We start from the raw sequence: 19,461 nt of genomic DNA on the forward strand, positions 1-19,461 counted from the left end.
ACTGAGCAAAATACAAGATATGAAGTAAATATCATATATTAAGATCACAAGTGTTCGTACATTCTGTTTACAAACTACAGGACACGAGACTTTAAGGCATCAACCCAACACGATAACCCTTCACAAATTGCTCGTAAGTACAGCTGAGCCAAAATTTCGTTTTTCCCCTTTAATTACATATAACTCCTTAAGTACCACTGATCCCTCTAATTGTTGGGGTTGATGCCCTAAATCTTGTAGGGTCCTATAGTTTGTAAACCTTATATGAACAAATATTTTAGTGATTAATAATATTTGATATTTTATTCACTTTGTCTATGAAATATATGATATTTTAATTGCATTAACCACAAACCAATAAACTAACATCCAAGGTTATCATTATAACTTAAACTGTATGTGGAGATAGGGGTGTACATGGTTCGGGTTGGAAGAATTTTGTGGACCAACCCAAAAAATCGGGTTGGCTAATAATGAACCCTATCGATTCATTTTTAAGGGTCAACCCAACCCAACCCAACCCAAAATTTTCGGGTTGGGTCACCGGTTCCTTTTTTTTTTTTTTTGAATTTTGAATATTCTTTTTCGTTACTTCCCATTCTATTGAATAATTTTATTTTTGTAGGTCAATAAACCTCCATATTTACAAAAGTGAACTAATTCTAAATATATTACCAATTAATAAAAATTTAATAATAAGAAACATGTAATATTGTAATCTATGTGAAATTTTAACATTTACATTAAAATATGACCACCATAAATTCAATATAAACTTCAAAGAAACTTCCTCAAATAATTCAATTCAAATGTTCAAGTTCAAAGTCTCTACTCAAAATATTCAAGTCTACATTCAAAATAGAAACAAAAGGTCCAAGTTTAATAATAACTAGTGGCTTATTACATAAAATTCCAAGTTCAATAATAACATTCAAAAGCTCCAAGTTCAATAATAACATTCAAGAGCACCAATGCACCATGAGGCATGATGAATGACTTGAGTAAGTTTTCTTCTTCATCTTTTGTCTTTTCACTTCTCATTCCCAATGCCTAAAAAAATGACAAATACATTAAACCAAGAGGATCATTTATAGGTAATAATAATATTTGATCTTATGGTAGTAAAACTTACCATTAAAATCATCATTATGCTTCAAATCCAAATCCTTACTTCAAAAGGACAAAAGATGATGGACTCTCTACAAAACAAATTATGCAAAATTAAATATATTAATTATTCTCCTGTTCATCAACTCGAACCTGAGCATAATACATGTTGGATATGTATAAAAAAATTCATTTAATTACCTGACTCAATATTTTCATATGTCTCTAACTCTTCAAGTTGTGGATGGAGATCTAGTAACACTGAGCCACCACGAATCCAATTTTTTGTACATATCAAGACCTCCATTATTTTTGGAGTCAAAGAACTTCAAAAGGAATTAAGAATCCTCCTCATGTACTAAATGCAGATTTAGAAGTGACTATAGATATCGGAACCGCCAAAACATCTCGAAATTTTTTTTATAAAATGGGATATTTGTAGCCATTCATTTTCCACCAATATAATATCTCAAAATCATCTTTATCTTCTATAACCTTGTCAGACAAATAAAAAGTCAAATCCTTCTCCACTTTTAATGAACTTTCTTCTTTCAATCTCGTAAAAGTTATCCACAAATCATCTATTTCTTCGTCCATCCCATGATCATCTTCATTTATAGTGACAGTCTTTGATTATTGAGAATCATTGGTACTATGACTATCTCGAGGAGAAGTATATGTGATTTGTAAAAGTCATATAGACGATACAAATATAATTTCACACTCTCAACCATATCCTTAACCACACACTGTCATAAACATTGGAAAGACAATAATCCAAGTATTTTAACGTGTACCGAGGATCAATCATCATAGCAATAAATATCAATTTATTCATTTTTTCAAGCGAATCCCAATACTTATCAAACTTTGTCTTCATATTCATAGCCATCATACTTAGAACAGAGTTGGTACTGTTGCTCCATTTGTCTAAAACAAACTGAATTTTATTAATATCCTTATAACCAATATTAGAAGTCACATATGAAGATCCATTTATCATTGTGGTGGTTTCATAAAATCTTTTTAAAAACTTAATAAATACACCTACAGTCAACCAATCTGATGTACTTGGGGGCCCCAATCTTTTATTTCCATGGTCATCTTCCTCGGAGTAATCAATAAAATCTGAGTCCTCTTTCTTCTCCTCTAAAATTCTAAAAGTTTTCTCAAATTTAATTGTATGTTCAAGCATTAAATAAGTAGAGTTCCACCTAGTTGCCACATCTAAATAAATAATAGCCTTACACTAAATTTTTTCTTGTTTCACACAAGCTTTAAATTTTTCCATTCTCTTAGGTCATGATCGAACATATCTCACAGTATTACGAACACTGGTAATAGAATCATGCATATCTTTCAGTCCTTCATTCACAATAAGATTAATAATATGGGCACAACACCTCATGTGTAATAGTTCTCCATCTAAAACAACCGATTTCCAACTTTTAAGTCTAATCTTAACATAAGAAATAGCCACTTCATTAGAACTTGCATTATCAACGTACTGGAAAAAAAATTTCAATCCCCCCATTCCAACAAACAACTCTCAATCATCTTCCCAATAGTCTCCCCTTATGATTAGCAACTTGACAAAAACTCAAAATCTTCTTATGAAAAATCCATTCAGAATCAATAAAATGTGCAGTGATGGCCATATAGTTTATATTTTATAGCGAAGTCCATGTGTCGGTAGTAGGACAAACTCTTTGAGAGCTTTTAACTAGAAATGATTTCAACTTTTTTTTCTCCTCAAGATAAAGTTGATATACATCTTTAGCGGTTGTGACTCTCGATGGAACATCAAACTTAGGACACGAAACACTACAAAAGTGTCTAAAACCCTTTGTCTCAAAAAATTTGAACAATAACTCATTTATCATCTTAGCGCATTCTAGTCTACACGCTTGTTGGTTAAACAATGTCATCATAAAATTACTAGCATTGACTCCTTTTCCATCATTTAAAGGTACGAGAGTTAGGGTGGTTTGTCCTTTTTCTTCTTATTTATATGGGTACTTTTTACATTGATTTTTTAAGTGCTTCCATAAAGTACTAGTTCCACAAGTATTACTATTACATGCGTAATCTTTACCACAATAGTTACACTTGCACCTAGCTCCATCACTAGCACTTGCTTCCATTTTTGTGAAATGATCACACACAGATGAGGTTGGTTTTTTAGTCTCTTTCGATTGGACTTGGGAGGTAGAAGTGGTGTATTTTTAGGAATTTGGCTAACATTAGGAGGGGAGGAGGAGGAGGAGACATTTCATTATTACCAGTTCCACTTGTATTACCACTACTACTGTCCATCTATAAAATAAATGAAACTAGTAAACAACTAATTACACCTACCTATACAATTTTTTTAAAAAAAAAAAAAACAAACACTAGCTTCTCAATTAACTCATAACAATAAAAAAAAACTCATGTATAAAGATCAATCATCAATCAATCACACATAAACAGTATATGTACACACTATACAATAAAAATTAAATTATTTTACTCACGGGGAAGTTTGAAAATGGTGATTCAGCAGTGTCTGATTCTGTGTCTGTTGTGATGACTTTGAAGAATTTAACTGTTCTCAAGACACTGCGAAATTGAACAAAAATCAATTTATTAATCAATCCCGGTTAAATGGAATAGCGATTTACAATTCAAATGAAAGCTCTAATACTTTACAATTGAATTTGAATGGAACAATTGAATGGCATAAAAAAACTTGGAGCTCCCAAAGTTAAGGGGTATAGATTGATATTTGCTCCTTTTTTTATTTGTATCATAGTCTACTTTCAAAAAAAAAATTCAAAATCCTAGTCGAATTTAAAAACTAGAAAGAATTTGGTCAAGATTACTAGAGTGTTTATATACAAGTGAAAAACAAAACTTAAAAAAAAAAAACAGTTATGCACAGTTTTTATAAGTGTAATTTTTAATAAACAAAAACCTAAAAACAAAACTGTCACAAAAAATGGCCTTGGCTTTATCTTGTTGAAATATTTGCACTCAACTAATCAAATGGTTGTTGGATAGCTTCGGGGGAAATGATAAGCATCATTTCTTTATTGAAGAAAATACCAATATGATGAGTCGTATGTAAAGCCTAAAGCAGTAGGCGAGGCGGAGACTGGAACTGATGAGGTGGAAACTGGACTTGACAAGGCGGAGACGTGAGGCATGGGTCGGATCTGACGAGGCGGAGACCGGAAGCGGCAAGGGGAGCGGCAACTGACTGGAGAGGGACCGAGGGTCTCGATCGTTTTGATCAGAAGCGGCAAGGAGAGCGGCGATTCGATCGTTTTGATCGGAAGCGGCAAGGGGAGCAACAACTGCGAGGGACCGAGGCAAGGCGAGGGTTTCGTTTCTTCAAATTTCGAGTTCGGACTTCGTCGGACTTCAAAACAATTTCTATTTTGTTTTTTTAATATATATATATTCGGGTTGGGTCGGGTCGACCTAACCCTGAAATGGAGTAAACCGAGACCCGACTCAGATTTAATATTTTTTAAAATTTTTAACCCAACTCAACCCTTGCAGTTTGGGTTGGGTAGTCTGGGTTGGTCGGGTTACCAAGTTTTTTGAACACCCTTATGTGGAGACATACAGGTGGATCATGTTTAAGTGATAACCTAAATGGTCTGTAGTATATGGATAAGGCTGGGTACTTTATCCTTGTGTCACTATGAGTATGACCCGCTTTGTAGATGTTACAAATGTTGTAAAGTGCTACAAATGATCTAATCCTAATCATTTATGTATTTGTATAAGATCGGACTACGAAATATTTAGTCTCGTTATATAACGTCGTTCATAATAAAGACTTTCATTTCACTAGGATGACCATAGGTAACATGACTTTAATCCTGAGTGAGTTGTGAACTCCTGCCTATGAAGGCAGTCTTTTGAGTATATGCTTATAAAATAACATTATTTTATTAACCTCGGACTATAGACCATTTAGGTTATTATTTAAACAAGATCCACTTTTATGTCTCTACATACTTGTTTAAATTACATGAAATAACCTCGGATCTTAGTTTATTGGATTGAGTATATGCTTATAAAATAATACTTATTTTATTAACAACAATATGTTTATTTAAAGTTTACAAACTACGAGATTGCAATGAGATTTAGGACACCATTTCCAACACTAAATTTCCTTCTTCTGTTACTTTTGGCTTTCAATTCCGTTTTCCCTCTTTTCCTCTGTATTTTTGATGTCTTAAAGTAACTTTTTAGTCCCAAAATAAGTGCATTTAATTTTCAAATTGTACATTGCAACTTTCCTTTTAAAATATGTCATTTTTTTGTACTACAAGTGTTTAACACATTATTGTGCTATTACAAATGCAATCTGGAAGCATGTGTCTGTTGAATTGAAGGATAAGATAAGGTATGTATGTTTATAATTTTGAAAACGTTTGTAATTAAGGTATGTATGTTTTGTTGGGTTGTATGTCTTAAAATTCGTAGTTTGTAAGATTAAACATATTCTATTTTCAATAAAGATGTTGTTGAGTTTTTTATCAATAAAACTGTTATTGAATATGTAAACTGCACTAAATCCAATAAACTAAGATCCATGGCTATTACATGAGTACTTGGACTTTATGTGGAGACATAAGAGTGGATCAAACTCGAGTAGATAGCCAAAATGGTCTATAAGTATACGGATAAGGCTGGATACCTTATTCTATAAACACTATTGAATGTGACCCACTTTGTACTCTTACTTTATAACGTTGTTTACTGTTTAACACTGACTATTTCAAAGCGATGACTTAGGTAACTTGACCTTAATCCTGAGCTAACTATAAACTTCTATTTATTCGTGATTATCCTTAGACTTTAATGGGTGATGGTTAGCCCATTAGTATCGGCTGAATAAGCCTTCCATTTCAAGCATAAGACCGGGTAGATAGCTGGGGACATAGGGTGCAAGATGGAATTCACTATTACTCGCTTTTAGGGATAGAATAGAGGTTGTTCTCTTAAATACTGATTCCGGGTCTCGAACAAGGGGCCCCACCCTCTCATTGGCCAGAGAGGACACGGTTTAGTGATTGGATCACAAACCAATTGTTCATTAGAAAATCAGTAAGACTTAAGGAACAAGATGTAATCTCAGAGATAGAACTACTTTTGACCCAGCTGATATTACGAACAACTTTGAAGGGTTGACTTACTAATTATGGTTATATCAAGTGGACAGAAATGTATCTACAGTGAGGGGAGTCCAACTACTGGACTTTAGTGTAGTGACCCAGTAGTTAACGAATGTTGATTAATTCGGTTTAAAGAGTTTAGCTAATTAATCTCGGATCGTTGGAGTCCATGATCTATAGGTTCATTAAGTCCCTCTACTAGCTCACAAATAGATTAAACCTTACAATAGAGTGATGAGTAAATTTGAAGTGTTCAAATTCAAAATAAGGGATATAAGTAATTATATATGATATAATTACACGTTTAATTATTGAATTAAACAGAATTGGTGAATTGGATATTATTTAAATTTGATTAAATATTAATTACATGAATAAAGATTCATGGTCAAGGAATTGATATTTTATTAATTTAATATTTCATATTAAATTGATTAATTAAAATATTTAATTAATTTTAAGCATTAATTTTATTCTAAATTAATTATAGAATTAATTTTTGTTTAAAATTAATGGTTTTTATTTAATATTAATTATAGAATTAATATTATATAAATATTTGGTTTTCCATTCTTCAATTTTGATTACAAAAAGAAAATGATAATTGTTTTTCAAATTCATTTATTAAAGAAAATGGAAAAATGAATTAGTGGGAAATTTCCACTTTTTCCACTCATCAAAACACTTCATCATCCACTCAAATTAGCTGAAGTTTTGGTATGCATTGTAATAGCATGCATAATCTTTTTAACAACAAATTCAATTTGCTAAGATTTGATTCATGCAATTTATTTTAAGAGAAAAAGGTTTTCTCTCTCAAGTTCTTCAACAAACACTAAAAACTTCTCAAAAATTCCTTCAAATTCAAACTCATTTTGGATCCCACAATCTAATCTAAGGTCTTAGAGGATAGTAGGGAAGATCAAGTGGTGGTCTACATCTTGTTGAAGTAAAGATTCAAGCTGAATTTGAAGATTTGAAGAGTTCAACAAAGGTATATCTTTAAAACCCTATTTTGTTTATGAGCATGCATGTTTCTATACTAAAATTGATGGAATTAGAGTGCTCAAGATCTAAATTGCTTCCATTAATTGCATGCTAACTTCATCATGTTTTCATAACGCTCCAACCTATAGGCTGCCTTTATAATCGATAGTAGATCTAGAAAGGTCGTTCTTAAAACCATAGGGACAACATTTCGTCAATTTAAGCATTGGTTGACGACGAGGCATATCATACCATTCAAGAATGAACCTCAACTTTTGGAACAACTACTAGAAATGTATTCCTATATTGATTAAAAAAAACATTGGAAAGAATTTGTTAGATCTAGATCAAGTGAAGAGTTTGAGGTATCAATATTTATTCATATTTATTAAGAACATTTTTTAATTTTTATTGATAATTGTTACATTTGTGTAGAGAAAAAGAATCCTTCAACAAGAGCGTCGATCTAAGAATAAGTATAACCGTTGGATTTCAAGAAAAGGTTATGCTACTCTTCGTGAGGAAATGGTAAGAATATATTAGTTTAAACTTTTATGAGTCTTAAAGGTTATGTTAATCTAATTTTGTGTACGTTGAAATGTAGAAAAAAGTATCTTCACAGAAAGGTGATTTTGATTGAGCTAACATGTGAAAGAAATCTCGTGTAGATAAGAATGGATATACAACAATGAACACATTCAAGAAGTTGTCAATCGAATCGTAAGACGTGCATTACATTTTACATTCATGAAAATTTTATATATACATTTATGAAATTATAATCGAATTTACATTTCTTCTTAGGACGAAATCTTAAAGACTTATGATCTATTTGACAACAAAAAGTCGTCTCCCAATGATGTTTTGACACAGGTCTTGGGTATACAAGAGCATAGTGGGCGTGTATGTGGGGTTGGCGGTTTTGTTACCCCAATCTCTTACTTCCACATAATCAAAGGTTAAAAAAAAAAAAAAAGGAAAGGATCAATTTGAGGAGCTTAGTCAAGAGAATGAAGCGCTTCATTTGTGCGTTAAAGAATTGAAGGCTATTCAAATGACATAATGTACAACGACGTCTGCACATGGATCTTGCTCCAAACCAAGATTGGCATATGAGATTTGAATCCGAAAATAAATTGAGAAAGAAGGTAAAAAGAATGTGAAGATGAATGATGTTAAACAAAAGAAAAAGGTAAATATGGACATGATCATTTTGAACGATGAACATGAGAATTTCAAGAATGGAAGCAAAAATGAACAAACTTTAGAGGTCATTAGTTAAGTTTGCTCAATTTGTCGCACTGGTTGATGTTTGCATTATGAATTTCATATTGTTGCATTAATGACTTTCATAGACTTTCATATTGTTACATTATGATCACTTTGTTGCATTGGGAGAAAACTTCAATGGTGGTTGCTAAGAAAAAAGATGTTTTCTGTGAGTTTACAATCAATTTGCTACTATCTTTAAAATCAATACTTAAGTTTGTTAAAAAGGTACTGGCTAAAGAGTCAGCCATTTCTTTCTAACTACCTATTGAGTTGTTTGGTATCAGTAGAAAGAGTTGTGTTTTGTGGGAGGATATTATTGACTTATGTAGTATGAGGGAAGTTAAGACTATGATGTTGGTTGCATATATGACATAAGTAATATAATTTCATTTGTTTAGGTATTCTAATTTTTTATAGGTACTCGTTTATTAACTTTTAATCTTTTATAGGTACTTGCACTCAAAAAATATTTAAAAGTACATATTTGTTTACTCATCTCTTATATCTATTAGACGAATCACTCAAGAAATTTGGGCTCATAACCTAGGTAGTAGATTAATGACTTCACAACAAAACCAAATTGTTTTTGCTCCTTTTAATCCAGGGTAAATAAAGTTTTATTAGCCAATTCATTAAAAGTTCTTGTATTAACAGTAAACATATACTACTTGTTTTTGTCATTAGACACTACTGGCTATTAACGCGGATGATGATATCGTTTATTATCTTGATTCATTACAAACATCGTCTCAAGTAGATATCAAATACGTAACAGACACGTAAGTTAACTTCTTTTCCTATGATGTTTTTTGTCATTTTAAAGTTTACTTTATTTTATTTTGTGGGTATTTCTTGGCAATAGGGTTGTTGCGATTTTTCAATCTCAGTAAAATATTCAAGAAAGTAAAAAACAAACATTATAAAAAACCGTAAAGGCAAGTATAAACATATTTATTTGTTAATTAAATTATATATATATGTAAGTTATTCCTAGTGTGTATGCAACATAAATTATTTTAGTTTAAGTATTATTGCAGTGTCCTTTACAAGTTGGAACCATTGAATGTGGATACTATGTGATGAGATACATGAGAGATATTATCGCCAAAGGCAGCAAAGACAGATTCAATATGTTGTTAATTAATACCTATTTTCATTATTCTTAATAGTTCAAATTTATAACATTTGACAAAACAAGTATTGACTTCAATATTTGGGCTTTGTATTAGATTGATACAAGGGACTCATACAGTCAATTTCAGTTGGACGAGGTGTGAGTAGAACTAGCTAAATTTTTGGGTCCCCACATGTGATGGTGATGATATGCATATTTTGGATATTGACATTCAATTTTTTGAAGATATGGGTTAGGCATATATTGTTGATATTGGATATAGGGGTAGAATGTTTATATAGTAATTTGTAAACATATGTGTTGATATTATAGGGTACCTAGATCTATATAGTTGGTGTAATTTTTGGAAATGTAGATATTTGGATTTGTTCTTTTGGGATTTTTAGTTTATATTGGGATTGAACATTCTTTTTGAGATTGTTCATATGCAAGGTCGGGTTGATCATCTTCTATATAACTTATAAATTAGCTAGATTGTTCATGTATTTTATGTTGTAAGTATATATATGACAACAATTATGTTCAAGGATATATATTCACTTTTGTTAGCTAGGTTGGTGGAAAGTTTTGAATGATTGAACAAGTTTAAAGAGTTCAATATATGTGTTGTTTGTTTACTTGGTTAATAAAATGATCATCCTCTATATCATTGTTGGACTTCAAAACAGGAAATTATATAGGTAATTTCTAATAGTACAATTTTTTTTAAAAAAAAAAACAAGCTTGACAAGCAAAACATATAAAGTATTCCTTAAGTTGTCAGTTTTTTTGTGTCAATAAGAAATTATATTTGACAAGTAAAAATTGTCAAGTTATAAAAAACTTGATCCATAATAAATATAAAAAAAATTAGATACTTGACACTTAAAACAAGTCAATAGATCTCATATACTTGGCAGTAATAGCGTATCAAGTAAACTACAACTTGATACTTTTAGCCAATAAAAAAATTCTAGACACAGGATTACTTGACATTTTTAAAAACATCAAGTAACATTGATACTTGACTGTGAAAAACGTCAAGTAATACAATTTTTGTAGTAGTGTAGGTAACGAAAACAACAAATAAAAAAGAATGGAATGTGGAAACAAGAGAGAAATATTGCACAAAGGATCAAGTGTTTTAATTGATTTCTATATATTCATCCAAAAAAATGATAAACTACAAACGAAGGCACTAATCTTAAAATTCTACCACTAACCTTGAAAATATTATGGCACTTGGCTAATTATCCTAAATAAAAGTCATTATTTTTAATGGAAGAAAAAACTAATTTAATCAATAACTTGAAAAATAAGTTCGCACTATTTTTTATTCAGGGAGAAGGAAATGATAGAGGAAAAAAATAAATATAAAAATCTCTTTTATCTAAAAACATTTAAATGTCACGAAAATTTCTGCTACCTAACTAATGAAAAACTGATGACAAGTTCAACGTGCTGGGGAATCCAAATTTACTCTAGAGACGAAAAATGTAATTTTTCTTTTCTTTTACACGTCAACAATTTCAATAGAAGAGATCAAACTAGCAATATTTAAGATATTCACTAAATTATGCTTGAATGGATAGTAATATTACTTGATTCATTCATAATTTCGTCTGAATGAATTTTTCGATTGAAATAAAAGTAAGTTTCTCTAATTTAAAATTTAAACAAATAATTAACTGAAAACAAAATAGAAACATTCTTAACCAGAATAAAAAATCTAGAACTTAATCTACATCTAATATAATAAAATAATATTGTCTATCAATGATAGATCGCGATAGAAAGTGACATTATATATGGTCTATCGTTCATTATCGCAGTCTATCATAGATAGAAAATGACATTTTATTATACTTTGAAAATATCTTTAGTAGTTTTATCATTTAAAATAATTACTCTCTTTATTAACATTTCATCTATCATCCATGTAAATTTTGAACCTTTGTCTATAGGCATATCATTTAATTATATTGTCTCTTGATAATTTTTTTTAAGGATATACATGTTGTCACCTACCTGAGCAACCTTTAAAAAAACATTAAAATAAGTTTTTGAAAAAAAAAAAAATTATAATCTTTACACACCCATAATACTCTTTACTTCCTAGTATATGCATATTTTACTCTCTCAACTTTAATATTGGTTATAAATAGTATTATTGTTAAATTATAATAAAAGTAAAATTGGTTTTATAATTTTTTTTAAGAACAAATCAATCAATAACATAAATTACAAGTTACCAACATGGCCAAAACTGCCTGCCTCAACATATGAAAACAACCCATTAGAAAAATTTGCCAGTTAAAAATAAGATCGAGACTCTTTTGCCATCCAACGAATTAAGTCATCTGTCACCACGTTCTGTGTACGTCGAATGTATCTAAATTTGACGAGTCAAGTCATCTGTCACCACATTATGTCTCTATTCAACCATTATCCAAAATCACATGATTGCGACATCAACACCTTACTAAAATACAGAGAACAGCGTGTGTCCACCACAATCCTCTTATTTACCAAATTCGCTCTTGTTACAATAATATCATTAAAATTCCTCCAACAAACAATTTTCACTTTAGGAGGTAATGGACACCTCCACGCCCATTCCTAGATAGACTACTAATTCCACATTACATGATTTACAGTTAAGTGCAATTTTTCAAATTAAACTATCCTTAAACAGTCTAAAATTCAGGTAAAAAAAATAATTAAATTTACATAAATTAGCGAAAATATAGTTTTTAAAGTAAAAACACTCATTGTTTTCCTAATTTCCCTCACTTGGAGCTTTGTTCAAATTTTATTTTTAAAATTTTGTAACATAACTTCACGGAAATTAAAATTTTTCATTTTTTTCAGTGAAATATTGAACATTATGATATGAAACATTCTTCACTTAAACTAAATAATATCATAATAAATATATTAAATTTTTGTTATGACAACTTAAAAAATAAAAAATATATATATCAAACCATTAAAAAATTACGTAGCATGAGGTAAAAAAAAATATTTGAATACCAAACGTGTGAAGTCGTAGTTTTCAGAATTCAAGTTAAAAGAAAAAAAAAAAAGTTAAAAATCACCGCTACTCCCCAAATCTTTAAGCAATAATTTAACTCATAAACATTGATTTTTGCAACAATTTGTGTATTTTTAAATACATAAGAAATTAGTTTTTGAACTTTATCATAAATTAGTCTCTACAGTAAAAAACATCTATCATACATAATTTTTAATTTTAATTAAACAAACATAATCCTTAATCAAATATAGAGGATTTTTAAAAATAAAAAATAAAGAAAACTGTTTGCAGAGACTTTATCGATATCTATTAGTGAACGGGTAAAAATTCTCTATTAATAAATCTATATATATAACAATAAAAAAATTAAGGATTTGTAAATAAAATGTGGGGTGAGAAAATCAAACCTTAAATCTCGAGATTGATAGTATGAACACTAATTATATACCTAACAAATTCCATTAAAAGAATCTGAGTAGTATAAACAAGAATCCCAAAATTGAAGTTTGACTTCCTAAATTAGAGTGAAGCAAGTAATTAAAAATTAACCAAAAAAGAAAGAGAGAGAGTCAAAAAGGAAAGGGACACGTGTGATGTGGAGAGTTGATCGTTCAAGTTCTGGAAAGCGGTGGTTTTATCTGGAGACATCTAGGGTTGTGTGGAAACAGTCAAACTATATCCACAAAGATTGGCCGTACCATTCTATATAAACCCTTCCTCTATTCCTAAACAAACGACTCAAAATACGATAAGCAACGAAGAAGGTTGTGTGTAATTTTAATTAAGAATCATGGCGATGATGGGCTTACCCAGAAACTTGGTCTTCCTAATTATTCCCCTTGCATTGTTACTGTCTTTGTTTTTCGTCAACCAACGAGCTAATGCTCTTATGCCTTATCGCTCCATTTGGGATCTCATGCAGCCTGGTATCATTCTACTTTTTTTCCTTTTCACTTTGTGATTGAGTTGGAAAATATCCATTCCAAATCCCTGGAAATCCCTGGAAACTCAAATTTTTTTTTTTTTTTTTTTTTTAAGAATTAGCTCGTTTTTAATTTTAGATCTTTGAAAACTAAGGCATTATTTTTTTTTTCTCTCTTAAATTTTTTAAGTCTTTTCAAAATCAAAGTGAAGTTATGAGCACTAACAAAATAGTTTCTAAAATTTGTTTTTGTTTTTAGAATTTGGGTAAAAATTCAAATGAATCTTATGAAATATGCAAAACTATTTTTAGAAAATTGTTTTCAAAATCGAGTGAAGTTTTGAGTACTACAAAAGTAGTTTCTAAACATTTATTGTTACTTTTAGAACTTGGGTAAGATTTTTTTTTAAGAAAGATGCAAAACTAATGCAAAATAAATAACCATTGAGATTGTAGTAGCTTTTATTAACTTATAATATTTTTAAAAAAAAATTGATGCATTTAATTTTTAAATATTAAAAAATAGCTTTATTTAAAAAAATTGAACATGGTATATTTTGTTAAAAAATTGATGTAATTAACTCCTCTAAAATAGAAAATGGATTTGATTAGGTAAAATAGAAATGAATAAATATATAAAAATAAATAAAGTATAAAATTGAAAATTAAATATTAAGTAAAATTTTTATCAGAAATTAGTTAGAAGGTTACTATTTTTAAAGTCTAATGTGAAATTAAGATCGTTCTCGAAAACTTAATTTCGATTAAAAATTCGAATCTTTCTCGGTAAATAACATGTAATACATTTTAAAAATAGAAAACAAAATAGTTGATGTTTTAATGTCTGTTTGGATTTATTTAAAATATATATTTTCAAAAAATTCCTTTGGATAAAAACTGATTTAAAATACACATAAAACACTATTTTATTTTTTAAATTAAACATGTAAAAAATATATTCGAAACATTTGTATTCTTGATTTTTGAAAATTAAGAACATTACTTTTACTCTTTTTTTATATATTTTGTTTAATTTTATTATATATTTTTACATTTTATTATTCATATTTTATAAAATCAATTAAGAATTAGATTAGAAACGTAAATGTTTTTTTTTTTTTTTTAAGTATAAACTGATGGTGAATATGGATACCAAAAATTGAGCTACAATTTAAATGTGTCTTTGGTGAACATAGATAACAATTAAAAATTGGTTGAAGTCCATAAGTGTAATATTTCTTCTTAAATGTGACAGCTGGCTACACGGAGGACCCATTTCGTATCTTGGAGCAGAGTCCACTAAGCGTACCAAAATCGGCAGTGGACACGCTGGCAGTGGCACGTGCGGACTGGAAAGAGACAAATGAAGAGCACGTGATATGGATGGACATTCCCGGAGTAAAGAGGGAGGATTTGAAGATAGAGGTAGAGGAGAATCGCGTGCTGAGGATCAGTGGAGAGATGAAGGGGGAAGCTGAGGTGGAGGGTGAGAGGTGGCATCGGGCAGAGAGGATGAGCTCCTCGGGCAGGTTCTGGAGGCAATTCAGGCTGCCCGGAAATGCTGACATGGAAAGGATTAGGGCCCACTTGGAAGATGGAGTTTTAAAGGTGGTTGTCCCCAAGTTGCCTCAAGAGAAGAAGAAAGAAGCTAAAGTGGTGAAGATTGAGGAAGGGGGAAAATCTGGAGGGGAGGATGTTAAGGCTACTAAGGCTGAAATGTGAAATAATAATGGCTTTTTAAATAAAGCTTTTGTGTTTTTTAGAAGGGTTGTTTTTGGTTATTTTAGAGAAATTGAAGGACGTTCTTCATTAGTAGGTTTTGTCTTTTCTTTTGATCTACTATGTGTCCAGCCATGAGGAAAATATATATCATAAAAGAATTCTAGGACCTTTTATTTTAATATTTTAGTTTAATAAAATAATTAGAAAGATATTTTTCATGATTGAGGAAAATATGATGAAAGTCACAATCCTTACTATTACACGAAGCGGGTCGCATTTGTAGTGTTATCAGGATAAGGTTTTCCTCCTATAACCATATACTACAGATCGTACAAACTCTATATAAACTATAGACTTTAGGGTATTATCCCAATCTTAGGACTCTCCTAAGATAGAGAATTCCTTCTCCAAAGCTGAGTCTTAGGTTCTCCTTAAGATTAAGAACCCCTTATCTGGTAGTAATGACTTAGGTTCTCCTAAGATCGTGATTTACTTCAAAATACAATTGACTTATTTAAATGGACAACGTAATTCTCTTTAAATAATCTATCAGATGAAATATTATAGAACACTGCCTTAGAAAAATATAAAGTCAACTAAAATACAACCATTCATCAACAAAATAAAGATGTCTGAAATACAAGATATTTGTAATAAAGGCTTGACAAAAAGAAACATCATTGGTAACAGTACAAAACAAGCCCAAGCATCAAGAATTTCCAAAACAAACCAAATCAAACTAATAAACGAAGCAGCGAATAGATTTAACAAAGTATCAAACAGCAAATCTAGAGGCAGAACTAAACACTCCTTTTTTTTGTTTGTAAAGAAAAAATCAACCCCAGTTAAGAAGATGAAGCTCCTCCATCCCGGGACAAGACAGACCACATAATATATAAAACCTCATCAACCTCATTTTTTCTCTCTTGAAGTATGTGTACTAAGGACTCAAGGTCACAAGATTCATTTGATAGTAGATGAAGGATATGACTACCAAAAGAATACTCAATTAATGCTCTACTTAAATCATGAAGATGGTGAATCGTGATGGTAATGTGTTTAGCTTAGGAACATGATGTCTTTGCAGATGCTTTTAATTGATGGAATCGTGATGGTAATGTGTCTAGCTTAGGAACATGATGTCTTTGCAGATGCTTTTAATTGATGGAGAAGAGACTTGAAGAGGGCCAACAAAGTTCTACAAGGGAGAGAAGGTCAGGCTTCTGGGACAACAAAATACCACAGATAAGGTGAATAAAACAAATAGGCAATTTAAGAGCTATGGACCCAGTATGCCTTTTACTCTAGTTCAGCACAAACACACCATAATTGAACTGTGCTTGAGTCCCTATCTAGCAATGGATACACTTAATTTGTGATAAGAGGAACACCAATTATAAATGTCAATCTTGTGCAGAAGGGTATATTTAACACTCAAAACAGTTGTAGTAAAAGCGTGTTGAACTAAACTCACTCTCCCCCTTTTATTTGACTTACAAAACGGCCAGAGCCAACTTCAACAGAATAAAAAACCATGACTTTAGGAATTGCACAACCTACACATGGAAAGTTGATTTTCTCAATTAAGGCATATAAACCAACAATTTCGGTTATGGGTTTCGAGCAGCAAACGACCCAAACCGAAATTTTTGTTAATTGCTACAATTCAATTTTGCACAAGCCTAAAGTAGTCCTCAAAGCTTTATTAACACTCTTAGTTTCAGTTGGAGATGCAAGCCAAATATTGTTAATCATCTGGAGATAGTCAACCATATCCTCTTTCTAGTAGTCACTCTTGGATCCAGATCACCAATTATGTTACCAGAGGGATGATTTTTGCAAACTCTGCTAGATGGGTGCTTGTTACTAGTTTCAGCCTGTTCAGAAACTGACTGAATTTTCTCTACTGAAGTTTCAGTATTCATGTCAGATGACATGTCAGAGAAGATGTTAGGAACGTCTATATTGACAAGCAGTAGTACACCGGTATCTTCTTCTTCCTGTGTTGTAGAAACTGATAAAACAATAACATCATCAATCAAAACATTGATGGATTCCATGACACAACGAGTTTATTTATTGTATACACAGTATGTTTGACTATTTTGGAATATCCAAGAAATATGCCTTTATCATACTTGGAATCTCATTTTCATCTCGCTTCTTTATTAGCCAAAATATAACACATACTGCCAAAGATATAGAAGTATTTAACATTTAGCTTTCTCTCCCTCCAAATTTCATAAATTGTGCTTGAGGTATCTAGTCATAAAATAACTCTATTGAGGATATAACACGTTATGTTTAATGTCTTTGCCCAAAAATTAGAATGGAAAATGTTTTGCATGTAAAATCGCTCGATTCATCTCCTGAAGAGTCTGGTTTTTTCTCTCCACAACGTCATTCTACTGGGGAGTAATAGAAGCTGAGAATTCAGGGTGGATTCCAGCTGACTGGTGGAACTCAATAAATTGAGAGTTTTCAAACTCCCTACCATAATCATTTCTAATTTGTATCACATTAGATCTTTCTCTCATTGTAATTAAGGCAGTGAGCTTGAAAAGTAGTAAATTTATCTGATTTTTCTTAAAGAAAATGGACCCATGTGTATCTTGAGAATTCATCAACAACAACTGAAATATATCGTTTTCCTCATAGACTCTCTAATTGCATAGAACCTATAAGGTCCATTTGAAAAAATTCCAGTATACGGGTTGAACCCAAGTGACCTATCTGCCTGTGTGGATCATGGGTTTGTTTTCCTGACTGACAATCTCCATAAATAATTTCAGTGGAGGTAGGTGAAGGGAGTCCAGATATAGCATTTTTGGCAAGTGCCTTTTGTATAGTCTTCATGCTCACATGCCTAAGGCATTTATGCCATAGGCTAGCTTCATCTTGTTTAAAGAGATGACAAACTTGCAAAGTATTGTCAAAACTGTTGAGTTGATGCCCTAAATCTCGTGGGTCATGTAGTTTGTAATTATAATGTACAAACAATTTTATTTATTTAATAAAATGTGAGATATTTTATTTGAAATTCAATAGCATTAACCCACAAACCGATAAACTAACATCCAACGTTATCTTTTGTAGTTTAAATATGTATGTAGAGACATATGGATGGATCATGTTTAAGTGATAACCTAAATGGTTTGTAGTAGATGAATAAGGTTGGGTACCTTATCCTGGTGATACTATAAATACGAACCGCTTTGTAGATGTTACAATTATTGTAAAGTACTACAAATGATCTAATCATGATAATTCATGTAGAGACATGTGAGTGGAAGTATTCTATACAAAGGAGTTTGTATAAGACTGGACTACGGAATGAATGTCTCATTATATAACACCATTAATAATAAAAGACTTACATTTCACTAGGATGACCATAAGTGACATGACCTGAATCCTTAGTGAGTTGTAAACTCTTACCTATGAAGGCGATCGTTTGATTTGTATGGGTGAGAATGGCCAGATCGCCGACTCAATAAGCCTACCATTTTGGGGATTCGTTTGATTGGATAGTTGGGAACACAACTACACAAGACGAAATTCACTTCTTCCCTAATGTCAGGTAAAGTAGATAAATTGCTCTCTTAAGGGCTGATTTTGGGGCTTGAACAATATGATGCCACATCCTCTCTTGGCCCGAGAGGAATTTCGTCATAATTGGGCTATGACTTATTGTTCATTAGAGGGATCAGTGGTACTTAAAGAGTTAGATATAACTACAGGGGCAAAACAATAATTTTGACCTAACTGTACCTACAAACATTGTGAAGGATCATTGCATTATTGACTGGTTATATCCAATGGACACAAAAATATATCTATAGTACGAAGAGTGTAGTTGTTGGTCTTAAGTGGAGTGACCGACAGTTAATGAATATTGAATAATTTAATTAAAGGAGTTTAACTAATTGTTCAAGTACCATTAGAGCTTCAGTCTACAGGTCCATAAGATCCCTTTTGTAACTCGACAGGGATTACTGAGAATTAGTTTTGGATTAATTTGAATTGTTCAAATTAATTGATGAAATTAATTATATGTAATATAATTAAATTAAATTAATTATATAAGTAATATAAGGTATTTGATACATTATGATATAAAGTT

General features: G+C 31.0%; 1 protein-coding gene across 1 annotated transcript; it reads left to right on the forward strand.

Moving 5' to 3' along the window:
• Positions 1-13,429: 13,429 nt before the first annotated feature.
• Positions 13,430-15,559, forward strand: LOC120078449 (17.6 kDa class I heat shock protein-like). The gene is made up of 2 exons (XM_090314077.1): positions 13,430-13,620; positions 14,872-15,559. Exons 1-2 carry the CDS (start codon positions 13,485-13,487, stop codon positions 15,336-15,338), a joined length of 603 nt encoding a protein of 200 aa, XP_090170203.1. The 5' UTR covers positions 13,430-13,484; the 3' UTR covers positions 15,339-15,559.
• Positions 15,560-19,461: the final 3,902 nt, after the last annotated feature.

This window comes from Benincasa hispida, chromosome 5, assembly GCF_027475165.1.
Source record: "Benincasa hispida cultivar pf3 chromosome 5, pf3_genome.v1.1, whole genome shotgun sequence".
NCBI lineage: Eukaryota > Viridiplantae > Streptophyta > Magnoliopsida > Cucurbitales > Cucurbitaceae > Benincasa > Benincasa hispida.

Bases quoted from the DNA above. Each gene is read 5' to 3' on its own strand.
- LOC120078449 (XM_090314077.1), top strand. From the start codon at position 13,485: ATGGCGATGATGGGCTTACCCAGAAACTTGGTCTTCCTAATTATTCCC. The intron at 13,621-14,871 runs GTATCATTCTAC...TAAATGTGACAG, and splicing joins TTGGGATCTCATGCAGCCTG to CTGGCTACACGGAGGACCCA.